At 39.2% G+C, this 26,966-nt stretch overlaps 4 protein-coding genes across 8 annotated transcripts in view; 3 read left to right on the top strand and 1 right to left on the bottom strand.

Annotated features, from left to right (window-relative positions):
- Positions 1 to 2,289, top strand: part of LOC142375585 (rho-associated protein kinase 2-like) — a 30,619-nt gene extending 28,330 nt beyond the window's left edge. For 2 of the 5 annotated variants that reach the window (XM_075459683.1, XM_075459681.1), the window contains 2 exons: positions 1,094 to 1,201; positions 1,738 to 2,289. In XM_075459683.1, the coding sequence (XP_075315798.1) occupies positions 1,094 to 1,175 (82 nt within the window). In that variant the 3' untranslated portion in view covers positions 1,176 to 1,201; positions 1,738 to 2,289. Of the gene's footprint in view, positions 1 to 815; positions 902 to 1,093; positions 1,202 to 1,737 lie in introns of those variants that run through there. The other 3 variants (XR_012768993.1, XR_012768994.1, XM_075459682.1) reach the window with 3 other exon arrangements.
- A 2,362-nt stretch (positions 2,290 to 4,651) lies between these two features.
- LOC142375504 (uncharacterized) lies at positions 4,652 to 5,650 on the top strand. The gene has a single exon (XM_075459538.1). It carries the CDS (start codon positions 4,652 to 4,654, stop codon positions 5,648 to 5,650), a length of 999 nt encoding a protein of 332 aa, XP_075315653.1.
- Positions 5,651 to 7,389: 1,739 nt separating this feature from the next.
- LOC142375652 (uncharacterized) lies at positions 7,390 to 8,711 on the top strand. Its single transcript, XM_075459797.1, has 2 exons — positions 7,390 to 7,419; positions 7,692 to 8,711. The coding sequence occupies exons 1-2, from the start codon at positions 7,390 to 7,392 to the stop codon at positions 8,709 to 8,711; spliced, it is 1,050 nt and encodes a 349-aa protein (XP_075315912.1).
- Positions 8,712 to 18,762: 10,051 nt separating this feature from the next.
- Positions 18,763 to 24,463, bottom strand: LOC142375482 (voltage-gated potassium channel regulatory subunit KCNF1-like). Its single transcript, XM_075459509.1, has one exon. It carries the CDS (start codon positions 24,209 to 24,211, stop codon positions 22,712 to 22,714), a length of 1,500 nt encoding a protein of 499 aa, XP_075315624.1. The 5' UTR covers positions 24,212 to 24,463; the 3' UTR covers positions 18,763 to 22,711.
- Between the last annotated feature and the right edge of the window lie 2,503 nt (positions 24,464 to 26,966).

Genomic DNA, 26,966 nt, shown 5'->3' with positions numbered 1-26,966 from the left:
AAAAAATCTCCTATTTTTTTACCTGAATTAAAACTGTAGTTGTGCATTGATGCAACAAGTCTAAGGCCATCTTATTCACAATCAGTTTTTATTCAAAATGAGTTTAGCATTAAACATGGCTTCCCTGTATAAACCGTGAAGGAATGCAGGCAACAAAGTGCAGTCTGGTTAAAATTACAAACATGTTTTATGGTGCTGAGTGAAATAAAGTGATACATTTATTGTTGTACAATGTACTTAGTGGTACTCAGGCCCCTCTGACGTTAAGCAACAGACGCTTTGACAGAGAGCTGTCACTGTATCAAATCCTGCATTCACTGATTATTGGGAAACTTTGATTTTCCAAACTCAAACTAAATAAATGAAAGAAAATGGCACATGTTCTAATTTCTGAGTCGATAATGCACTTTGATTTACTGAAAATTTAGCTTACAATGTAAAATATTTGTTATTCTTGATTTAATGAAACATTGCAATGAAGGAGTTTTAGGGTGTTAGTCACTAATTTCTTTAATCTGTTAAATTAACTACATAATCACTGATGAGCAAAAAAGCAGGAAAGAAAAAAGTTAAAGCAGTCTAAAGTAGTCATTATCTTCTGATGTAACCTGGACCTCCCAGCCCCCCCTATGACTTCCGCCTATGCCTGCTACATCCTTTGCACACGCATAACGCTGTATGCAGCATTAATGCTCCAGCACAGCATCTCATACATTAGCAAACTTGTGGAGTAAGAACTAACTTCTTCTTATTTTCTGTGACTGTTAAGACACTCAGTAGTCTCAGCCACACCCTAACTGGCTTTCATCCTCCAGCACTGGCCCCATGCTCCGTATCATCCTCCACTGACCCCTGACCTCCTCTGACCCCACCATTTTAACATCTCTCGCGTTGGGAGACTGTAAGTAGCAGAGCTTGGTGAGCCTCTCCGCCTGCTGCATTGCTGTGCTGCTGTGCCTATTAACCTTCTCCTCATAACAAGCAGCCTGCACTCACCCATGTACTGCTCCTAGCTCCACACTGCCCCCTGGTGAGCGTGGTACATATTGCCCCAACAGATTTTTGAATCACTCCCTGAACCTCGTTTTTTCAGGGTGCTTGAGTTTGACCTGAAAGACTGGAGTTGGTCGCTGGAAGATGTCGATAATGATGATGATGATGATATGTTCCTCTGAAGGAAGTGAAAGAGGAGGGACAGAGGGTAACTGGGCCTCTGCATGAGATGTGTTTGTGGTTTATTGGAGGCGCTGTAAAACAATCAGGAGCACGGTTTTTGCCTGATTTCCACATTTGCAGTTGAGTGCAAATCATAAACTCTGAAATTCCTAGTTGTTGCAAGTGACAAGACATTTTGGGGACTAGACAATAGTCTTGATCTGCATTTTTTAATGAAATAAAAAACTAAAACTATAGTTTGACATTATACATGCTGTATTCTGTTTCTGGGCTTCATTCTAAGCTTTGTATCTAGCTTACAAAACAGTAAAAGGGCATTGTCACCAAAACATCAAATAAAGTATATTTAATAATGTACCTTTTGATAGACATGTAGACGAGATCATTCCTCTATCTGTCTGCTTTTGATGCATTTTTTTCTCATGCTTTCAGTGGATGCTGTGTCGCGTTCTTGTTTAATATGTGTGGATTTTGCGTGGGCGTGCCTTTGAATTCCTGCCACCGTGTTGGTCGTATCCCAGGTTCTCACATCATTCTGTTTATTTCCCTCTCTCCTCACAGTTAACCCCGGCTGCATTTTCTTCCATGTGGATTAATGATGGTGGTCTGGACACAGTTGCCTACGCACACTATTTGTTCACAGAAAGAGACTGACAATAAGCCAAAAAAAACATCATGGACAAAAACATTCACAGAAACCGGCTGTTGTCATGAGAACGGGGATTGTTTTGTTTTTTTTCCTTGTTTTTTTTTTTTTTAGCAAGTGAAAATTCAGCAGTCTCCATATAAAATCTGCCTTATTTTATAACCCTCATCTGACTCACTCAGATTTGTATTTTTAAAATGTTTGGGGTGTATGTGAACATTTGTATATAGAACAAAGAGATGTGTGTATTGTAACACAAAAATTGTAGCTGATAGAATATGTTTTATTTTTATGGATATAACAGCAGCACATTAGTCCGTATATGAGTGTTCTGGAAATGTGTGAATATAGTGTTTGGTAATTGCAATGCAAGATTTTATCCTTTTGAGCCTTGATCCCTTGGACTTATTTCTTTACATAAAAGATATCCCTCACAGTATGACAAAATAATGTGAAATGAACAGAAACATTGTGTCTTCTTGTCATTCATAACGACGTGTTTTTTTGTTTGTTTGTTTAAAATTCCATATGCAGGATTTGAGGGTGATGCCTTAAAAGGACAAACAAAAGTTCAAGACTTACTGTATTTCAGTGTGCAACTCTATGGATGTACGCATATTTAGCATTTACCTGTTATTTTAACACTTTCAGACTTCAGTTTCAGGATGATGTTTATAACCGCATTAAAAGATGCACTGATTTAATGTGTGAAATATACAGAAAGTACTAAGTTTTTCTTGTGTTACGACAGGAGAGAAACTCTTGAAAACCACCCATAAGTTCTCATGTTTCATTCTATCCAAATTAGTGGTGAAACCACAGAAAAGTCTATGTGTACACTGGAAAGTCATGCTCGACCATTTAACATCATTCTGTTTATTGGAAAGACAATTATATGATCACACAGTAATTATAGGGTTTAAAAAATAGAGAAATTCTGCCGTAACATTGTAGTGATCCTTCCTGTCAGTGATCAGACTAATGTGTATTTTTGGAGATTGCTTGAACTATACTAGAATAGGTCTGTCTATCTCACAAGTGCATGTGGAGTGAGTGGGCTTGACTGAAATAAATCTTTCAAAACACCCTAAAGCCAACTGGCTCTCATCATACATAATGTAATGGTTTATCTCATAACCCGAATGCCAAAATCATATCTCGTACAGCAGGTTTTAATCCATTCTGTGCGACGGTACGTTCCGGTTAAATCATCATGAATGAAACCGCCTGTACCTGCCTTCAGTACTCGGGACAAGTCTCAGTTGGCACACAGCCTCCTGCTGGTAGGAAGTCCTCAACATGATTATTTTTTTTCTTTTTAATCAATATCTCTAAGTCTTTCAGTTCACATCTCAAATCAGTGTATCTTTCTTCCAGTTTGTCAGTAACTGTATTCAAACTGGAGGGAGTAAACATCTGAGTTTCTTTAATTTGATCCTACTTTAAATAATATATCAGAGGGAAATGTTCTTTAGAAGCTACTAAATAACATGTAACCACAGTAACCATGGTATCTGCACCAGTTTTTTTTTATTGCACTCCTCTTGCTAGGAAGTTTAACCTTTGTCCTTCTTTTTTTTGTTTTTCTGTTATTTTCTGCAGTTGTTGACCTTTAATTGGCTGGCATGCCTAACCAACCAAAAAAAAATCACTGTTGTTCCCACTTGAGATTTTAAGATCAGATTCTTTTTGCAATGATATTACTTTTTGGATATATTTTGTTTTCAGGATATATTTAAATCTCACATTTATTTTATGATGGATTATATAAATCCAGATAGTTATATACAGACAGTGTAACACAACCCTAAATTTAAATAAGTAATAATCCAATGATATAATACTACAATATAACATTATAACAAGAACTTGAGTTACTTTCTGCATCTGTAATCTCAATTTTACTTACAGTGAATATGAGCTGCCAAACGCAACAAAATCAGAAAACACAAATTTACTAAATGATCTCACAGAAGAATGAACATGGAAAAAAACACTACATTTTACAAAATCCAGTACGTTTTCAGAAAATACAGTAACCACAAGAATCATATGAAATCACAACAACAGAGACAGAAATTAGGGCCGTTTTGTGTCAAAGTTTTACATATCTCAGAAGGAAACTGCCTGCACTCAAAGAGCCAGCTTTCAATGGACACCTGTTCTACAACTGTGCACATGCTATTAATGCTCAACAGCTTTAAAAGAAGGATTGCATGTGACAGTTTTTTTCTCCTGCTGAGCAAATATTGTCTGTAATGAGCTGGTTTTTCATAATTAAATTTGATGCTTAGCCAAACAACCGAATCAACATGATTTTGAAATGACGATCACATAAATTTGCAAATATAAACTTTACATTTTTCTCCCTCAGTGGCAGCCCAATCACACATTTTGTTCGCTCACTTTAAAGCACCATCACAATTCAGAATGTGCAACGGCTACATTAGCTTGCTCAACAAATTGATAAGAACATTCCAGGGTTTGTACTTTCCCCGCACGTTCACGTCACTCATTCTGTTGCAAGTGCATGTCCTTGGCGAATGATGGCGTGGTGACGAGTTCTTGTTTACACAATAAGTAATGATTACACAGGAGGGTTTGTCTCCCCAAATGACAGTAATTTGCAAGTGAACATTATTGAATCAGACATACGGAGAAGTGTGACTGATACCCATTCAACTGGAAAACATCAGTAAGTTTGTTACAGAACATTTGCATGAGCTGGAAGAGATTTGTCATAACTGGCCTTATTTGCAGAGAGACATTTTGCAATACTTTCCTCGTGCTATTTATTTCTCTGTGTGCTCTTTCTCTTACATTCTAGCAATGAAGTCCTGCAGTGCTGTTGCGTTTGTCTTGTTGGCATATTTCTGCCATGGCACTTTTTCCTGCCCAGCGTCTTGCCAGTGCTATCCCAGAAGAACAGAGGTGGTCTGTAATACTGTTCCTCTGACAGAGTACCCGTCAGAGGGTCTCCCAGAGAGCACCACCATGCTAACAATTCAGTTCACAAACATCACCTCCATCTCTGAACAGCATCTCAGTGCCACGCCGCTACTGCAAGAGCTTCACCTGTTTGAAAACCAACTGCAGAGCCTTTCCCCTCATCTTCTCAGGGGCGTTCCTCATCTTCACACTTTGGATCTAACCCGAAACAAACTGAGTGATCTCCCTGCGGATGTCTTCAGCCACGCCCCGCTCCGAAGCTTGGTGTTGAAGAAAAATCTGATTAAACAAGCAGATGCAGAGTGGCTTTCTGACAATAGCAGCCTGACCTGGTTGGACCTATCTGGGAACCATTTAACAAAGATCCCCACTGCTTTGTTTCAGAAGTTGCCCAACTTGGAGAATCTTGACTTGTCCAATAACCATGTAGAGAAGATACTAGCTAATTCTCTGGACCCGCTGACCAAACTTGAGAGGCTAAACCTGCAGGACAACAAACTAGAAACTTTGGATGCAAATGTACTCCGGGGCATGCAGAACCTCACTTATCTGTTCCTTACTCGTAATAAACTCAACAAACTCCCCCTTAACGTCTTTCAAGATCTCTCTCAGCTCAAACACTTGAGTCTGGATGACAACCAGCTGAGCTACATCCCCACAGGACTGCTGGACCCACTGAACTCCCTGGAGGAGGATGGACTGGACCTGACTGACAACCCTCTGCAGTGTGATGGGAAAATGGGGTACCTCTGGAGGTGGTTTCAGAAGAACAAGAAGAAGGTTTATCTGGCAGAAAGGGTCACGTGTGCACTGCCTGAATCTCTGTCAGGGCGCTCGGTAATGACTCTCACAGAAAATGACCTTAACCTTCAGTCTTAACTTTCCTCATAACAGCTATTATATGATATGGTAATGTGTTTGATCGGCCTGTCATAAATGTTCTCTTATTCGAATACATTTCTAATTAAATGTGATGTGAAAAAAATGCTTGCGATGCATCATTTCTCTGAAAATTTGCTGGGTAAGGAAAAGTTTGGCGTTTTTGGAAGTCACATTTTGTTGTTTTCTTGACTTTCAAATAAGAGGCTCTCTTGGTAGTCTTGGTGATATTTAACGCAACATAGCTTAGAATAAAAACTGGACACCGTCAGCTTGGGCTTTGGCCAAAAAAAAAAGATCCACCCACCTGAGCTCATTCAAAACTCCTCAAGACCACATGCTAAAATCTCTAAAACAATCTAAACATATAGATAATTGGTAAGCAGAACTTTACATAAAAACCCTAACAGTTTACTCCTGTTTTCAAGCTTTTGGGCCAAATTAATCTATTCTGTGCAAGCTTTAAATTTAGTTGGCAAATATTTGAGTGGATTCATTCTGTCTATGTAGAAGTTGAAGCAAGAAAGCTCAAAAGCATGGGTACAAAATTCCATAGTAATATACTCCTTAATGAGATCAAATAGGCAAAAATATATCTGATTGTCTCAAACTGTAGTGCAAACTCAGTAGTAGGCCTATGCAAAGTGCATAGTGCAAGTGCAATATTCCAGAAGAATATTGCAATATTAAAGCACAGGACACACAACAAAATACAGGGAAGGTAGCTCAGCAGTAAAGTAAATAATTCTCCAATTTAAGGGTAAGTATATAACAGAATCATTTAAACTGGTTAATCATCTTTGTAACATCAGAGATTGTGGATGTTGTCACGGCAACAAGGATGCCAGGAAGATATTCTAATATATTTTGGATGATAGTGTACATATTCATAATGTAATGCAAGCTATGGTATATTGGATGTAGCTCAAATATGTCAAAAGATTGAACTATTCCTTTAAAGTTTCCATTGAAAACTAGCAGAGTGTTATTTGCTGAGAGAGATTACCCCTCTCTGCTCTTTTTACATCAGCTCTGATGAAATCCAACATTTCATTTTCCGCTTGGCCCAGAGATTTGTGAAAATGATAACATCAAAATTTGTTTTATGAGCACCGTAAAAAGTTTATTCCACCCACCCTACCATCTAGATCATGTCATAGCTTGTCCTCATGAAATTCATGATACAGTAACTTAACTTAGTTCCATTCACTTAATGAAACCTTACAAAGTCATGAAGCCTAACTCCCCCTTTTGTTATTTTTTGTTTACAACATTTGTAACATTGCTGCTTTTGTGTAGAATTCAATCAGTTTTTGCAGCCTCACAAATTTGACCTTTGTCTCTGGATTGGACTGAAATAAGTTTCAAACAACGACAAAGCACATTTTAGACTAAATAGCTGGTGCTTACAGTTTTATAGTAATCATATTGAAATCATTGAATAATGTTCCATAGTTTTATGTTATTGCATTATTTATGTAGTCCTGCATGGAGTGGGGAAAGAAGACTAATACAGACCCTGCCAAACATATGTCCAGCTTTAAATCTGCTATTTTAAATTCTTTTCTATCTATCCACTCTCACTCCCAAAATATATTTGCACCTGAATCATTGAATCTATTCATGAGAATTGATTGAAAGGTCAAATTAAATAACTTTTTATAAGTTATATTTTTGCACACAGTAGAACTGGACACAACACATTAACAAACACACTTGTAAAGTTTATTCTTGTAGGCATGAAAAAAGAAAATATTGATTTCAGTGTGGTAACATCTTTACTTTTAGAAAGTACAGAAAACAGCAACCACTCACCTGCTGATCAATTGGTTTGTTTGCTTGGCTTTGTTTGCCTCTTGCAAAATTTTGTCCTGAATCACTGAAGTACACCCAATACTACATAAAACAGTCTGTGTCAAAAACAGAAGCGCTTCTCTTGTGCCTTTCAGGTAAGAATGCATTTGTGATCATCATTTTAAGAAGTTATTGTAATATCCTGTGAGTCACTTGTATTGAAAAAAAACCTTATTGTTATCTCCAGTGTTGTGCCGTAAAGATGAAATTCTCGCTGGTTCTCACCCTCATGTCACTGGCTGAATTTGATTACCAAAGAAGAGGTGCACACTCGTGTCCAGATCTATGTTCCTGCTCCTTCTCGCCTTCTGGTGCTGAGGTCGTGTGCAGCCAAAACTCCCTCAGACATTTCCCTGTAACTGGTTTACCCTCTAACACCTCAAGATTGTCCATCCAATCCACTAACTTCAGCAGCATTACAGTCAATAATTTGAGGGTTGTGCCCCTCCTGAACTACCTTCAGCTGTATCATACCAATCTGGAAAACCTTCCCTCGGAGCTTCTGGGAGTTGTACCCCACCTGAACACGTTGGATCTCACAGGAAATCAACTGGCTGATCTGCCTACAAACATCTTCAGCCACCCTTCACTCCGTAGTCTGGTGATGAAGAATAATCAGTTTGAAAAAGCAGACACAGCGTGGTTCCCTGACAACAGCAGTCTCACCTGGTTGGACTTGGCCGGGAACCGTTTAACCTGCATCCCCGCCACTCTGCTCCAGAGGCTGCCACATCTACAGAATCTAGATTTGAGTGATAACAATCTCCAAGATTTACAAGCTGACACACTTAAGAATCAGCGCCACCTAGAGACGCTAAATCTCGCTGGGAACAAATTAATCTCCCTACAACCCACCACCTTTGCTCACAACCTTAAACTGAAACAACTGTTCCTGCAGGAGAATCAGCTGGAAGAGCTGCCAGCAACCCTCCTGCAGGATCTGCAACACCTCGACCTTCTTCTGCTCAATCAGAATCAGCTACGTCACCTCCCTGCAGGTCTGCTGGACGGGAGAAAACCCTCTTTTCAGATGATCATAACCGGGAACCCGTGGGAGTGTGATGTGAAGATAGAGTATCTGTGGAGATGGCTCACAGCCCATCCTCAAAATGTTCTCTTTCTGCAGGACGTAACTTGTGTTGGTCCTAAAACTCTGAAACATCAACCAGTTGTGTCTTTAACTGAGAGTCTGATGAGTATCAAATAACAATAAAAGATGCACGTGATGATCATGTAGTAAAAGTAAATTGTTTATTTTACGTTTGCTCCCTACATTCTCATGGCAAATCAAAAAGTAGATGAGTATATATTCCTTCTGCTTTACTATGATTTCTCCTCAGGTGTTTCATTCAGATGCTGTGGTGGCATAAAAACACAGGGAAATAAAATTCTTAGTGCATCCTTATAATAGCATATCTGTCTCACTTGTTGGTTGCATCACATATTGCTGCATTGTTTCAGTCGTGCCCTTTGTTTTTAATGATGTTGAGCACGTGGGTGTGTGTGGGCAGTACAATGGCTGAATCTTGCAGCTGACCTCTTCTGGATGTGTTGAAATCTCTCCATATTTCTTTTCTTTTAGTTTTGTTCCCTTTCTCTTAGTGTATGTGTGCATATATCTTCCACATGCCCACACATTCTCAAGTCTTGATCAGATTAAGTGCACCAGACTGCAATTTATTAAATTTGTGATACATCAAACTTTGAAGCCTTTACAAGCTGCGACTTGCAAAAATTAAACCTTGTTGGTGAATTTTACACTGAGAGCAGAAGAAAAACTTAAGAGGTTTGATGGATATCTTTCATTCCACCTCTGTTCTGGGGAAAGTGAGCTCTCTCTTCTGCTTTAAAAACTGCTGCTACTCTCAGGGCAGGATATTTAATCTCCATCTACTCCTGTGAACCCCCTGGATCTGACATTTGTGAGTGGTGGGCATCATATTCCTTGGGAAAATGAGAATGATTAGTATGGAGGAATGATGTCTGCTCTCTGACTTCTAATAATGACTGACTGACAGTGAAATCTAAAAGGTCAGGGGTAGAAATTTCTCCCACTTGAAAATTGCTCTAACCTTTGTGAATTAGTGTTGTAATAACTGAGACATGATCATCTCTGATAGCAGCTCATTAGCACCTGTTGGATCAGTTATTACGTGACATTAAGCTCTACAGTGTTTCCTTTTTATACTGTTCTTACTGAGTCCATTCTGGTTTTTGTTGGGGTTTTTTTTGCATGCAAGACTACAAGTTTTAATAAGGCATGCCTTCAGTACTCGTTCCGAAACTGAAATGGCTTATTTGTTGTTCAAATTTCATTGCAAAAGGAGGGAAAACAACAAAATACAATTATCTTGCAATTTCAGAGGGGAATGTTTTACTTCTTACCAAACATATGACAATTATCGCAGGTTTTCAGTTCCAAATAGAGAGCTGAATGTCATCAACTGCAAATCATACATTCATCAAACCTACATTCAGTTGAAAATAGAACCAAGAGAACTTATCATATTGTGTTAGAAAATCTGGTTGATTCAAAAAAAAAAAAATGTCGCTCATTATTGCTCTTTGCTGGTGTGGAGGAAGTACTTTTAAGATTAATAAAGCTGCCTTTCTTTGGCTGTGAGGACAGGCTGTTCAAAATAACAGTCCTGATGTCGAAATAAAGTGTTGATTCAAAATTTTACAGTGACATTAAATCACATTCCGTCATGGTTGTAATGCAGGAAGAGCTTTTACTGTTTGTTAACACAACGTCCAGACTAATTTCCAATCAGCTGGAGTGACAGCATGCAAGCTGCTGTGGGTAAGACAGCTTGAGAATGAATGAAGGTACAACATCACCCTTGTTCTTCACCTTAATGTTAAAAGATTAAACAAAACACAGAGACGAATAGCGAAATCCTGTGTTTACCGTCCTTCAATGCAGCAGAGGAATTCTAATGTGATAGTGACTCACCTGCTAACCATCTGCTGGCTGTTGTGTCCCTTCAGCGTTTCTGCCTACACTGTCAATGAAACCTGGGAAATAAGATATGTTGTCTTTTGGGTAGCAGTCCCCAAACCTTCAACGAGCTCCTAGAACTGTCTGGGCCGAAAGTGCTATTTAAGATGTGTATGGCAATGATATTTCAATGAACGGCATTGTGGAAAAGAGAATGAGCTAATGGTGGTGATTAGTTTTAATCCTAATCAGGGTGGGCTGAGTATTGAGGGAGCCAAGTTCTGCAGTGGGAGCTTGCTCAGGGTACAAATGCTGCTCATTACATCAAGAGGAGCCATCTGAGGCTATTTAAGCATCTCAGTACAATGGCTCCCGAGGACATTATTATAGAAGGGTTCTGGGCACATACAGCCGGGTGGAGACTCCAGAAAGGACTCAACTTCTCACCTGGCCTGGAAATAGCTCAGTATCCCCTATCTAGAAGTGGAAATTTTAGCTGAGGAAAGGGGCATCTAGAATACCCTGGTCTATTGAAATTGCAAACAGACCGTGAATAGATGGAAGTATGGATGGATCACACCAAGATACTACAACTAAAGACTATGGATTATATTACAATTAAAAAGAAAATCCCAAGTCTATATTTCCACAGTATCAAGACGATGTCAAACATCTGTTCCTTATCTGCACTGTAGAAAAATGCCTTCTTTCTTCATCTGTGATGTTTTTGCAGGTTGCACAGATCTTTTAGTGCTCAGCTCAGGCTGGAATAAGAAATGAGGCTGTTAGACTCATTAAAAGCTTCCCTTGAGATGTGTGACAGGAGTCACCGGCAGCTGCCTTTAGAAACTTAAGGCTATCATCATGCAAGAACTTAACGACGATAAAACACTCAGACCGAGCCTTTTATCAACCTTCCCACGCTTTTTTACCAATGATTGACAGTATTTTGTATATTACTTAAACCTGTACGTGTTCAGAACCAGCATGCTCTGCAGACCACATCCCTCCAGCAGAATTAATCAATATACTGTTGAAGGTGGGTGGAGGGGAAAAAACAGCATGATCCAGTGCGTTGACCTGCATCTTCATTTGTCATAATTCTTCACAGATTTTAGACATCTCATAACCCGGCTCATAAATCATTGCTGTAGTAGACAGCATACACATGGGAAAAGAAACGTGGTACAGGGTTGCCTTCATGCATTATCTCATTATCGGCAAAGTGGACTGAGGTCGCTTACCCTGCTGCATGACTGGTCGTTATAAATGGCCTCCCATGCTCTCCAGGGAAATGGGCTATTAGGAAGCTCTGACTACATGGGCATTGAGTTTAACAATTTACCACAAATTGTGGCTGTTTTCTTGCAGGAATAAAGCTTTTTTTGTTTTGGGGAGTCTGCCTGCCTCAATGCTCTGAAACGTCAAAATGAAACATCTTTTTTTTGAGCCAATTTTTTTGTTCACAAACACAACTGCTGAAAAAATCTAGAAGAAAATGGTGAGGTTGCAAAAATAAAAGATTCTCAGATCCTTAGTAAGAAAACTGTAATTGAAATATTAAGAATATGATATCATTATCATAAATGCTTTAGGTAATTGTGTAGCGAATATCAGACGTCAAGATAGCCGAAATCAGCAATGGAAATAGTCACAACTTCATACTCACCTTTGTTTAAAACCACAATCTACAGCCTCAGAAAGTGTAAGATCTCTGACTGAGAAGCTGAGATAATCTTTTCTTCTATTCCCTTAAGATTGTACACCTCCACTGTTTGCAATGAAAATATAAAATATTCCACTGCAGCAATGTGTGTACAGTCCCTACAGCTATGATCAGACGAAAAAAGAGGAAAAACAGTATCTTCCTAAGGGATACTGTCACCGAGTCTTTTTCTTGTCCCACCCTGTAGTTTTTCTTTCTAGGGATGGCAGATTGATTTCCACATTACCACCCATCTGCAATCACCCACGGTGACCCACTCTGGGGACAAATGGTCCAAGGGTGTTTAATTATCTTGAGCCACAAAGATAACAACACAGCATTTCATCACAGCTTGACATCTACATCGCTCTTTTTGTGTCTGGTTGCCGATTTTTCTTTTTTTTGACACTGAGTTCATGTATTGTATCATTCTTATTATACTCAATCTGTCCTGAGAGGCAATACCTATAAACAAAACTTTCACCTGTTGTAGTGGTGTCACACTGAAGTCCCTGCAGCAAATGGAAACTTGTTCACAGCATGCAGAAAGAAGGTCAGGGCTATTTAGAAATCTCGTGTGTGACTCTTGGGCAGTGGGAGGAGGTCAAACCAGCTGTTTCTGAGGTCAGGCTCAGATAAAGTAGCGAGAAAAACAACAGTTGCTATAGGCTTGGACAATCCTGTACAGAATATTGATTATATGATAGAAGATGCTCCTGAAAAGATGTCAAGAAGCTGAACTCTCCATGCCAAGACCCTCCGGCTCTACCTGAATCATTTGAGAAATAGTCGTACAAATTTGGGAAATCCCAAAAAAATCCAAAGTCCAAAACTTTGAAGCTCTTTAAAATGTCATCATGTGCTTTTTAAATGAATGTAATGCCATTTAAACAATAGCATGATGATGTGTTGAATTATGTGAAATAAAATGAAAGCAAATATAAAGGCTTGAAATGCTACCAACATCAGCTCTACAGTCACAAATCATTTACGATTTCGACAAATGGAGTCAAATTTAAGACTCATTTTCACAGCTAAAAAACCTCAAATTCTTATTCATATAACCAGAAGCTAAGAGGAAACAGCTAGCCAGGCTCTCTACTTCTCTAAAAAGCTCACTGATTGGAATTTTGCTTTTTTTTATTGTGATTAGTTGTTTTATTTGGTCACCACTGGGTTAGGGTTAGGGATTGCTTTAGCACTCTGTCCTAGTATTTGCTCTAAGTTAAACTATCTGGCTGTTGCCTGTAGCTATATTCAGTGATTACATATAAGTGAGACTAATCTTTTAATCAAACATTTAGCACAAAAGCAAACAAGGCCCTTTCTAAATGTCAAACTAACAACTGCAGGCACTTGTGACTGCTTTCTTCCTGTTACTCCCAACTACAGAGAATAATCACATTTCCTATAAACAATGCAGGGGACATTTTGCTGAATATCTTTATCAGAAATGATTTTATTGATTCAATTTTTCAATAACTAGTATTTTTCAATTATTTGCAAATGGCTTAATTGCAAATGATTGTCCATGCTTTTATCTCTTCTCGCTTAGATTACTGCAACAGCCTTTTAGTAGGTCTGAGCAAATCCTCCTTAGCTTCCCTTCAGTCTGTGCAAAATGCTGCGGCCAGACTTTTAACTAGAACTCATAGAACGGCTCACATTACTCCTGTTCTGGCCTCCCTGCACTGGCTCCCGGTGCATTTTAGGATTAATTTTAAAATCTTGGTTTTAACTTTTAAGGCACTTAATGGTGAGTCTCCAAAATATATACTGGACCTTCTGAAGCCTCTCTGTTCATTTAGGACTCTGAGGTCGTCTAATCAGATGCTGCTGTCGGTTCCCAGAACCCATTTTAAAACTCGTGGTGATAGAGCATTTCAGGTGGTGGCTCCAAGGCTCTGGAACGCCCTCCCTCTGGTGATGCGCTGTTCTGAGTCGACTGACTCTTTTAAAAAAAGTCTTAAGACTCATCTGTTTAGACAGGCATTTGGCTAAATTTTTATATCTGTGAAAGGTGCTATATGAATAAAGCTTACTTACTTACTTACTTACTTAATTCATTGCACACATTACCATGTTACAGTTTTGTGATTATTACAAGTTTTTAATGATAAAAATCAGTCTGCAGTCACTTAATTTCTGTGTTTAACCAAGAGGGACATAAGCCCAAGGCCACACATTTCCATAATGTAAAGCCATCATACTCTAATGTATGAAAAGTGCCTGTCTGAGCTCTCGCATCTCAGAGAAAGCATGAGTCTGGTATAAACTTGAATAAATATATTTCTTTATAAACTGCAACCCTGATGTAATTGTCATAATTGTGGCAGTCCCACTCCAGGACAGTGATGTTCCTCCCCATAAAACTTCATTGTCTCTGAACCAGATAATCAGAAACAATCAGCCTTCAGTGAGCAGGTCTATCAGCTTTGGTTTCGCAAGACACATTTCCATAATTAGATGCCCATGCATTTATCAGCAAAAGTGACAAAGGGCTGCAACAACATGGCTGATTCATTGAAAAGTGTCCCTTGTAAGACACTTTTGAAGTAGGGCTTGCCTGTGAAGGACATGAACTAAGTTGCTGAAACAAAGATAGAACAGCTTGTGTCGGACAGAGAGCAGTTGTCGCTCTTCAGAATGCAAGCTGTGGTACATGGGAGAGCCGTTGCTGTCTATAACATCCTAATTAAATGCATTTGCTAAACAACCCAGCAAAGGATGGATTGATTTTTAAATAAACTGAAGCGGCTTTAACAAGGTTTGGCTTTGAACTCGCTGTTTGAAGCAGCATGTTCTCACAAGGCCCGATCAAAGCAGTCAGCACAACAGAAATGCAGCAACACAAAACACTAGAATGACAATGCAAACACTCACAAAAGTGGGTAAAAATACCTGTAAATAGATCAAGATTCTGAGTTTTAAATAATGTATCATACATGCATATATGCAGAAACAAAGTTAGCTTTACTCCAGGGGACAAACAGTGGAATACAAGGAAAAGATTAAACATTGTTTCCATGCCCCCAGTGAGCTGAAAGAGTGTTTCTCTCATTACTTGTTTGATCTTCACTGTCAAGAGAATAGACTGACATTTGCTGAGTTGAGATTTTGAAAAAGAGAATAGAACAAAAAAAAAAAAAGGTCTTTACTTTGTATACAAGCAGTGCTTCCTGTGCTTGTGTATTATGTACATAAAAAATACATACATATATATGCATATACCTATAACAATGATAAATCATGTATCATTGTTATTGCTGTAAAATCATGTGCATTATTTTGTCTCAAAAGTCACTGAGTTTAATTTTTATTCAATTTCTACTGATGGAAGGGGAGCTTATGCTTATATATTTGTCAACCTTTAGTTAATGAAAATGAGTAAATGAATGAATGTAAAAATTAGATATTGATTATAGTCCCTTTCTGGCGTTTATGGACGGATTTTTTTTGTTGGACTTTTACGTTTTCACATTGGTAAAAAAGCGAGGTAACCGGATCATTACAAAACCCTGCCTCCACATCCTTGGACGTCGCCATTAAAACAGTCTTCATTCAGTCATCTATTCTCCAGGCTTTTAAGTCTATTTCATTGTCCACTTTAGTCCCCTCCATCCACAACATATAGTGCATCAATATATTAGGAATGGAGGGGAGGCAGACCCCTATGAGCCTCTCAGGCATCCTCACCATGCATCACAAAATCTTGTACAGTTCCTGAGTCATACAGTGATGCTGCTGACTCGGATGCTCTCCACAGTTCCTCAACAAAAAATAGTGAGGATGGGTGAAGGAGGGTGGACTCCTCTCTGTGTCTGCAGGAAGCAAAGGCTTTGCTGTGCCTACTTCATAATTTCTCTAATTATGGAGAGGCAGCTGAGTAAGATCCGCACAGAGTCCCAGATTATCCCAGAGGAACTCTGTGGACCTCAATGGAATTGTTACCGTGACTTGAAGAGTGAAACAAGGATCTACCCTGCAGACAGGCTTTGGTCAGGACTTCCGATTTTGCAATTTCATTAAATTAAGGTCAATTTAATGTGACCTTTTTTGATTCAGCAACAGAAAATGTGTTTTAATTGTCAAAGTGAGACATAATACTACAAGATGATCGAATCAAACCATGAGATGTGGTAAGATACTGTACAAAAGAATGTTGTGGTTACCTCCTCTTGTAGCCCAGTTAAGGGCTGGTTATTTGGCAACGTACTGTACAGTCTGACACTTGTCGATGTTTCCAACATTATTAGACTAACACATTTTAGAATAATTGCACTAATGTGATTGTACCAAATAAAATTACTCTGCATACTGTGTAGGTTTCAGTTGATGATAACATAACAGCAGATTCTGTGAGGCAAAATCCACCTACATCATTGGTGTCGGAAATCCAGTTTGAGTTTCCCTCTACTCAGTGTTATAAGACATTAAAAACTAACGTGTAGATAGAACTCGGTTAAGAGGTAATTAACTAAACGGAACACAAATATACACAGGCAATGATCTATAACATAATAATCATTTGAAGAGCTTGACTGTGCACACAAATCAAAAACTAACGTTCCCACGTTAGGCTTGAAAAACTACAATTTACTAAAGAAATGACATACTATGAGACTATAATAAATTACACTAATAAAATTAGTTCATAAACATTTCATTGCTCCCATTAGTCTCACACAAGAAGTATGAATCTAATTAAGCTTCTTTTTCTGGAAGAAAAAAATCTCAGCTGAGCCAACACTTTTTACTATCAGCTGAGAACTGGTGGTGGGATGGTCTATCATTACCATCATCGCCTCTTTGAGACTCAGCATTCGCTGAACCACGAAACACAGAGTCTCTATTCCACAATAGAGGCCAATAAAAGCCCCCAGTGAACAACCAGAAGAAACGAAGCCACAACTTTTCAGCCAGATGTCAAGAAACTGAGCAACACTCAGGCTGAATTAAACTTGTTATTCTCCCTTTCTTTTCCATTTTCTTTTTGGGTTGATGGCTTTTCGGAAACAGGTAGATTTCCAGGTTTCTTTTAGGTATTGAGGCGATGTTTTTTGAGACATCAATCGCAGTTTAATTTTCAGCACAAGAGTCTCTAAACATGAATGAGTATTGTTTCATTAAATGAAAATTGTAAAGACATGTATTGGGCTCAAAACTATCTCTCAGGATCCTCTCGTCTTCGAGCAGAAACCAATTGTTTGCAAACCCTCCATCAGGAGTAAAATCTTAGCATAGTTTAGTTCCTGGCATGAAAAAGAAACCCACCAGTGTGAACTGGTGCACTGCATTGGCAATTATAGTCTTCATTCCATTGTCCATGTGGGTAATCAACTGTACGGATAAAGCTGTATTTCATTTTCACTGGTCAGTGCTTGGGTTGCAAATGCACAACTGTTTGACAGTTTAACACTTCAGAATAACATCTTGCATTGTTAGCCACCATACATTTAAAAAAAAAAAAAACACTGATTGAGCTCAAGTTATTAATTCTATCAGAAGAAAGCCTATTATATTCTGCCAGCTCTACACATTTCTGTTGTTAGAAACCTTCAAGTGCAGACCGTTTCCAAGAGAACCTTTTGCTTGATGAATGTGTTAAGAATGATCAGGTTAGAGGGGAAGAGGAGATATGGGAATCCTTTTTGAAGACGGGTTGAGTGGGTTCAGTGCATCACCTTTTGCTATTTTGTAGAAGGTCATATTTAATCTTTGTAATTATTTTCCAGCAGTTTCACGCTCTCTGTCTGAGTGCTCTGGGGCGTACCTGAGCAGCACTTAAAACATTCTCAACGTTGTCTTGTTGGAAACAATAAATTAAGCTCCCAACAACGCCTGTGGAATGTGTTTTTCCTGATTTTCAGAATCTGACATCAGGGTGATTATCTGTTCCCTCTCAAGCTTCTGAAAATATCTCTCAAATGGAGATACTGCTCAGAGGGGTGGGCTGTTAAGCCACAGCATCATGCACACACATTCTTATTCCTGCTGCATATGCATCCAGTAGAATAGATCAATTTTATCCGATGTAGTTGTGTTTTTTTAATATATTGTTTTTAATCACTGATGTGTTTATTTATCTCATTTTCAATGCAAATCTTTTTAAAACCTTTAAAAACCAAAGTTTTTAACTGAAGCTCAAATTTCATGTGGAAAGCTGACTTTTTCCTGTCAGACAATGAATGATTTAACACCAAACAGCTGTCCAGAGACGTAGATTTGGGACATTGTTAGCCTGAGTTTGTTTTGAGCTTTCATTTGTCTGTCCTCTTGTAAACAGAGATCTCCCTATTTTTAGAAGGGAAACAGGTGTTGACAATCCTTTCCTCTAAAGGTCGAGAGAGAAGGGTTATATTATGGCAGAGCTATCCATGCTGTCATCAAAATGGTTGGCTGTAACTTAATTCCAATAACGTCAACACTTAACAATCAGTGCTGGGGCTCAGCTGGACACCACACGTAAGCTTTATGAATGACACTGAATACCTGAAACACACACACAATTTCTACTAGTTACATCTCATCTTTCTGAGTATATACAGTATTTACTGTGGTATCAGGGGTTCATTCGCTCTACAGCTGTTGGAAGTATTTGGAGGTTCAGTCTGACTGTCACACTGAGTTTATTTACAGCATCCTGCAAGCATGTTATATTACTGCAATACAGAAGTACTCATACAGCGGTGTGATACAGGAAAAAATAACAATATTTTACAGAGTTCACATGCTTGATTATCCTCAAAACTCCCTCTGCATAACAGTGTTTTGAAATGTTTAGCAAGATTATATAAACACGAGTAGAATTCGGCAAAGAAAATCAATCAAATGACCAACTTCATAATTGAAAGATTTCACCCTCTGGATCCACTGATTAGTAGATCAAAACTACAGTTTACCCACCACGTCTTTGGCAAATTGAACTGTTTGAAATAAATTACTCTATTTTCAATTAAAATTACTTTAGTCTTGGATTTACAACTGGAAAAAAATCAAAAGAATATATACATTTTTCAAAGAAACTAACATTAGGAAGCTGGTTAATAACTGGTACTATTTTGGTGGAGAGATAATGAGCAGTTTTGTGTTAACGCTTATCTTAAACACCCACTGAATGCAGCAGATGACCAACTCGTGGGTGTAAAAACTGGTCATTAGCCAGCAGAACACATAGGTCACTTTAAAGTACATCACACATGACTGTGAATAAATTGGCAAAGGGGTGTTTACATGTGCAAGTGCAATCATTAGCCTGCACATGTAGGTAGGCGGTAGAGAGGACAAGGGACGTTAGGATACACCAGCGTATATGTGTGTGGACTCGTGCATCTAAATTTGAACTCGGCGGTACATGGGTTTATTTGTATGTGCATCTGTGGAAGGAACAGTGTGCTGTTACACAATGCACGCCTTTGACATTCCTGCTCCACCTGTCAGTGTGAATAAAGGCCCTCTTCTCTGGCTTTGACAAATGTGAATCTGCAGCCGGCCAGAAGAGATAGCAGTCCTGTACAGGACATTTGTGGGCGGACAGTCTGCAGAGTCCTCCCTGACCACCCTCATGTTCTGTCTTTCAGGACATGGAGCTCTGTGGAGAACAGCACTGAGGAAGTGCCTGAGCTGAATGTTACAACAGAGACTGGTGTGTAAATCTTAAGGAGTTTGAGAGTTCTACATTTTTGCCAATAACAATTAGATTTCTTTTCATTTTGTGATGTATTTGCCATTTAAACATTTTCATTGACTGAAGTGTAACTGTGATGGTTGGGCTGCTAGGATTTGTAGGTACAATAGTAATTCTCAGCCAGGGTTGTGGCGCCTCAAATAATTTGCCTGCTATTTTCAAGAATATCTGCACACTAATACATATAACACTTGAGCCATGCTGTAATAAAACATTCAAGAAGACTTATCAGAATGCAAGAAGTCTAGTAAGGAATAATAACTGGCTTGATCCCCTCACCAGATAGAGCTGTCAGAAAGGACAAACAGTTAGGTAAAAGTAACATATAAGATGTCCCAAGTGTAGTAACACAAAGGCAAATTTTAGATTGCTTTGAGTGAACTAATTTTGAACATAGCAAGTATTCCAGGCAGAACAAAAAGTAAAACAGCGTGGTACCTCTACTGCAAGGTGTGGATGGAAATAAGTAACTGAAAACTGATGTCACAACCAAGATGAGGGCAGATATACAATGCTGGGATGACTTCCCGGAGCCCCTAAACTGCATGACAAACATGCAAGTTAATCAGTTTAGTATATACAGAATATTTTGATATAAAGAGGTATTTAACAACAACAAAAGGCTTTTGTAAAGTGAAATGAGAATTTAAAACATGAACTGTACTGAAAACATTACTTACAATCATCTTCTTTTTTTTTTTTGGCTGAGTCTTTGGCCACATTGACAGCCTCTAAACATTTCTTGTTGCCATTTAGAAATGTTTTGCACTCATCTGCTGGTCGTTTCTGATATTTTCCATTCAAGCTCTGTTAAATTTGGTCTCACTCCAAAGGTTCTGATTGAATAAAGTCAAGACTGTATTGTCCTTTTGAAAGACCCACTGAGCAACATCTCAAGCTCTAAAATGCATTCTTAATCTTTTAGTTTCATCATTACTTTGATACATTCTGTGCCTCCGGTATCTTAGCAGCCCCACAGAATGATAAAACCTTCACCGTGCTGTACTGTAGGAAGGCTGTTATTTTCTTTTTAGGTTTCATTTCACCATCTATAAACAAACTGATTCTCTGTGTTCCAAAAAAAACACAACTTTGGATCCCTCAGCCCATACAACATTATCCCTGAAAAACTGTGGTTCCTAAAGTTTTTGGCCTCAATGACTTCTGGGCCCCACTTGCTTCAGTTACAAGTGTATATGTGCTCAAACCAACCGTGCAGATTGCTCCAGGTCAGCCTGCAGCTCTTTGAATACCTTGTATTGTCTTTTTTCCCACAACCTGCTCCAGCCCTGAAAGGCTCTATGTCTTTCTGTTTCTTTTTCTTGCTACATCCTGAGAGCATTTTAACAATTTTATGACTGTGAAATTCCTTGATAATATTACAAAATGCTAGTTTTTTTTAATGAACTATTTCAAATTATGTTATATCTTATATAAGTTAATTAGAACTAATTTGGTCAAAGGATGTCATTGTGTCTGTGTTTACTCATACTCTATGATAGACATATTTAGTAGTTTTTGCTTTTGACATTGCTTGACATTGCTTTAAATTTCCAAATGTTCTGCTTGTATAATGTTGGTTCGTAGGCAGCTATTTCTGAAGATATTCTAAATCTTGTGGTAACAAGGGCTGCTGATAATTCTGACTGAAATCACCTCAACCAGTCAAGCCTACACCAGATCAAACTCAGGCCTTTTGATGCTATTAACGTCCTCATTGTTTTCATCTTTTCAATGTGCTGACAACCATCACACTGTCTATTTACATTCAAAATTGTTCGTTTAGAATTTCATAAACAAAAGAGCACAATCCTGACATAAATCATCCCACAGGTTGCTATGTGAAAGTTAGACATGAAGCTTGAATCAAATATGTCAGATTCTAAGTATAATGCTGCTAATCCCCTACTGTGCCAACTAACTATAACAATGACTGTTCTATTTGTACAGCAAGTACCATGTCACTCAGACTAATGGTGTAGGAGTTGAGACCTTTCAAAAGTGTGCAAATGCCACCTTTATAAATAGCACTTTAGAGTTCAAGTTTAAACCTGAGGCACGGAGCGCAAATGCAGTATGCTTTCAAGTTTAATCAAAAAGAGAAAAGTAATGTGTTAAGAGACGCTTTCCAGCCAGCTCTGTTCATTTATCATTCATTTTTGTTTTCAATCATGCTTTTCCCATCCCTGCTCTCTTCTCTCATCTTTAACTTCAAGTTCAATCCGCCGAACATCAGGAGAGAGGTGAGAGCTGCTGCAAAATTTAAACCCATTATAGGAACATGTCCTGCAGCCAGAGAAGCGTCTGAGGTCCCAGTATTAGCAACACAAATTCAACAAGAAAAGCATGCAAATGATACAGTTGCTGCAAAGATTCCTGCACAAAGGAAGAGCTTTATGCCTTAAACTCACAGTCACGAAGTGACATAAATCACATTGATGCAGATAAGTAACAAACAGATACGAAGAGCCCTTGCGCTTTTATATCTCCTTGTAGCTGAATCTGTGGCTGCAACCTGTGACCTCACAGAAACATATAGATTTCTACTACATCTGCCCAGCTTAGATGTGATGGTTGCACAGATATCGTTTATCAATTATTGTTGTTTTTTTCTGAAGAAGCTGCCTTTAAAAAAAAAAATCAATTGAAAACCACATAATGTGATATTGTGATATACAGAAGAATACAGAGCAGTCTACAGTGTATGTGTGAATATAGGTATGGGGGGGTTATATAAGATTCCTACATGGAATCCATGAACTGGCCGTTCAGACAGACATGTCAAATTATCGTCGTATCTCAATCCCACTTTTTTTAAGTTTTGAAATGAACGATTCAGTTGAAGTAATCTTTTTTCACGTTTTTTTTTCGAGTTCATGAGATGACATATTCAGTGGCCTCGGCTGTGCTCTCAAAGCTCGTTTCCATACTTGGGGTCTGGATTCTGTTCCTTCCCCTGTGATCTTGCAGTAAAGGTGTGTATGTATCGCTGTGACCAGAGCTCAAGGAGTTGCCCAAGACCCTCGCGCCGCAAACGTGTTTATGAGCCCCGGGTGATGCCTTCAGCTCGCCTTCATCGGTGCGCAGCGCCATCAGTTCAATCTCGTGTTTAGCCGCAGTCTCCAGCACCTGTTGCTTATTGTAGAACAAGACAAAATTGTTGATGATGGGGTGTATAGGCAGTGCTATGGCGATAACCCCACACAGAAAGCTGATGGCTGCGTTACACCGACCTAAAGTGGTCTTGGGGTACACGTCCCCATATCCAACAGTGGTCATGGTGATCACAGCCCACCAGAACGATTGTGGGATGCTGGTGAACAGAGTTTCTGGGTGGTTCTGCTCCATAGTGTAGCCCAGTGCGGAGAAAAGGAAAACTCCCACCCCCATATACATGAGCAGCAGTCCTAGCTCTTTGAAGCTGCTCTTCAGGGCAGATGTGAGGGTCTGGAGTCCAGAGGAATGGCGAGCCAGCTTGAAGATGCGCGCAATGCGCATTATGCGTAAAGCCTGCACCGCTTGCTGCACGTTCGCCAGCTCCATCATTCCTGCACCGAAGGAGGTCAAAATCAGCACCACGAAGAAGGGTATGATGGCCATGAAGTCGATTATGTTCATGAAAGCCAGAACGAATTTTATTTTATTTGGGGAGGAGATCAGACGAAGGACGTATTCAATAGTGAACCAGCAGATGCACACCGTTTCGATGATCTCCACAGTTGGGTGCTCAGTGAGGTTACCTTCTGCGTCTTCCACCTGCAGGTCAGGGATGGTCCCCACACACATCACCACGGAGGAGATGAGGATGAAGATGAACGAAACAATAGCGATTATATGCGCAGGCAGCGAAGACTCCGGCTTCTCCATCAATCTCCAGAGGGACATCTGGAAGCGCTGCCAGCCTCCCGCAGACGGATCTCCCTCTCGGTCCACCAGGATAGTTCTTACTTTCTCGGCAATCTCTGCAAGTTCCTCCTCTACCTCCTGCAGATGGCTTTTACAGCATTCATCCAGAAAATCCGAGCCGATTTTCCAGAAGTCCATCTCCTTCATGAAACAAATCGGGCAGATGCCTCTTTTCATGTGTATCTCCCCATAATAATACAACTCAATTATGCACTTAAATGCTTCGGGGTCTCTGTCAAAATAAAACTCTCCCGTGTCGGGGTCATAATCGTCACATAATAAAGATATTTCGTCAGAAGACTTAAGCGAACAGTCCACCAGTTCTGCCAGTCTCGTGTCCGAGTAGCGATTCAACACGTCTCCATACAACACTTGTTTCACTCCGCCGATGTTCACCACAATCTCCGCCTCCTCACTACCTTCTGAACCGTTGCAGTCTGCATATCGTGTCCTCTGGATCCCCCACATTATTCTGACGAACCCACCACAAAACAGCTCTACTGATTAAGATTTACACTAAAATATTTACTGATAAAGTAAACGCACGTCACCAGACGCACTTGCGCTTTGCGTAAAGCCTCCGGAGATCTTCTAAAGTCTGTTTTTGGTTGGAAAAATAAAGAAATATGTTTGCTCAGACGTGACTGCTGCAGCATGAAGTGGTCTCGGTTCCATGCAGCCGTGTTTGGCTGTGAACAGTGCGCCTGTGCGCTCTCAGAAAGTTGGCATTGAAGTGCGCCTTTTGTCAGGTTTGCAAGAACCAAGCAAAAACTTCCGGGCATGAATTTCAAAATAGACCATTTCCTACTAACCACTAATAACCAGCCTAATGGGCTGCTATTACAAACGCTACTTCCCTTTATTCCATAAAGTGCACCTGTCCAATCCAATTGACTGAGGCAACTTTTATAACATTATAGGATTAACTGTTATCAAGGAACTGTTGTATTGACAGTTTCAACAGCAACAGGTTCATTCAGTTGGCCAGTGTTTCCCAATCATGGCCCCTCGTGCACTGTATTTTGTGATGCATGTTTCCAAAACACCTGTGTCAAATGAATATTTGTTTATAAAGCGTTGACAGAGCTTGAAATTGTGATAAGGTGACCTGAATCCGGTGTGTCGGAACAGGGAAACGTGCACCCAGCGGGAGGGCCCAGGACCAGGTTTTACAAAATGCTGCAGTATCATCCAGAGAGTGTTATATTTTGAAAATAGAGAGAAAAAAGAATGAATTCGAGTATATGGGGGGAAACAAGAAAGCCCCCAACCTGGATTCAAACCAGGAACATTCTTACTGTCCATCATTACCCAAGTATGATCACGGTCAGCATGTACTTTATTTTCAAGACTTTGCGCCTTGTTTTCCGGTTGGGACGTCGGCTCGGTGCGTCTGTGGTAGTCTGTTGCGTCTTCAGTCTGTGGATGTAGCGCAGTGCGGCCAGACGGAGCAGCCGAGAATTGGTATGATGAAAGGAACTGTTAAATATGGGCTATAGAAAAGTATGGAAATGGATTGCGTTCGTGTATCCGTAGTGGCTGTAAGGGGTTACCACTAGTCAACTATAATCACCCGCAACAAACACAATTCTTAATAACTATTATTGTCATTTTTAAACAATAATCCTCCATCATTTAGAAGTGGCATCACCATTATCATGTAACTGACCACACACACCAAAACTTAATCTCAGGGCGATTACAGATAGCCTACTAATTGTAAAAACTACTACAAAGTGAATTGACGTATGGTAATTACTTTATAGTTTTTTTTTTTTTTTCAGAATAACTTATAAGGGCACCAATCACCAAGAATGACTACCTAAAAGAATGACTCATCATAATTAATTGCATGTAACAATGTAAGATATGCCATCCAGCGACTATTGCTCACTATCAGGTCACAATGCATATACAGTATGTGATTTATTTAAGATGTTTATTTGCAACTTTATAGGTTATGAGATAAAAATGAGCAGAATTTCAGTTACATGAAAAAATCTTTTCAGACCTATGTCTTGGCTCTGCAAACTGGTCATCAGATCCAAACTTTCCATGACAAACATAAATACATAGATTAATAAACTTCTATGTGTTTTTCTTAACGCAAAATGTTATGACATACATGCATATAAATACATATATTCAAATATATGTTACTGAAGTCCAGCCACCTTGATCACATCAGTCAATTATGAAGTGAGCTACCTTTACTGATGATCTGTAAAGTGTGAACTAATAAACAAAAAGTCCAAATCCCTTGATTTGTACAATAGGAATCCATTATGTCATATCATAAAGTGTTACCAACTATTTATCAGAATATCCTTTCAAAATATAGATATTCAGAGGAAGATTTGTTACAATTTGTACTTTCAGTAGCTTATCTGAACACTCCTGCAGTCGCTCCACTGGGCCTGCATGTCTTGTACTTTGTCTCCACCTACAGACTACATCCTCACAATGCAGTCCAAGACTTCACTAGTAACTGGCCAATTATACTCGGTTGCATGTAAGTCCAACCTCTAGATAAATGTGAAGAAGATAATTATGAACTATTTCCAGAGATCAGGGCTCGTTCTGACGGAGGCCCTGCGAGGGGGCACTCCGAGTCCAGCGCTGCCAAACTTTACCTGTGACCAAAATAAATACTTTGTCTGTGAACTGAAGATTTCTCCGGTTTGTTCTTGGGCATCCAATGAAAGAATCGGCCTAGCAGGATCAAAGTAAACATTTGAAAAAAATGATGATGATTTAAGATTAAAAGGACTTGTGATTTAACCTAACTTAAAAAAAACTAAAGCAAAACTTTAATTTCATCTTAGAAAGCTGATTTTTTATTTTTTTTGGTTCACTTAGTTTGATGTAGTACAGAATGCAAATTAAACTGATACATATATTAAATATACTATGGAAATAAAACAATAGTTTAATATAGATCAAATCATCACCAGTCCATCACAGGGCCACATAGAGACAAACAACCACACACTTCCCAACATGTTTTTTAGACAGTGGGAGGAAGCTGGATTACATCCATACACAAGGAGAACATGCAAATTCCACACAGAAAGGATGTCAACCAAACCCTCTTGTTGTGAGGTGACGGTGCTAACCACCACACACCATGCAATCCTCATTTTAAGTCATATGTCAAATTTAAGGTGGCTCAGAGGACTAAAACATAACACCAATAGACAAAATTGGCTGAGAACAAAACAGA

The sequence above is a fragment of the Odontesthes bonariensis genome, chromosome 24, assembly GCF_027942865.1.
Source record: "Odontesthes bonariensis isolate fOdoBon6 chromosome 24, fOdoBon6.hap1, whole genome shotgun sequence".
In the NCBI taxonomy this organism is placed as follows: domain Eukaryota; kingdom Metazoa; phylum Chordata; class Actinopteri; order Atheriniformes; family Atherinopsidae; genus Odontesthes; species Odontesthes bonariensis.
The sequence above is the reverse complement of the archived record's forward strand: the minus strand, read 5'-3'. Positions and strand labels throughout refer to the sequence as shown.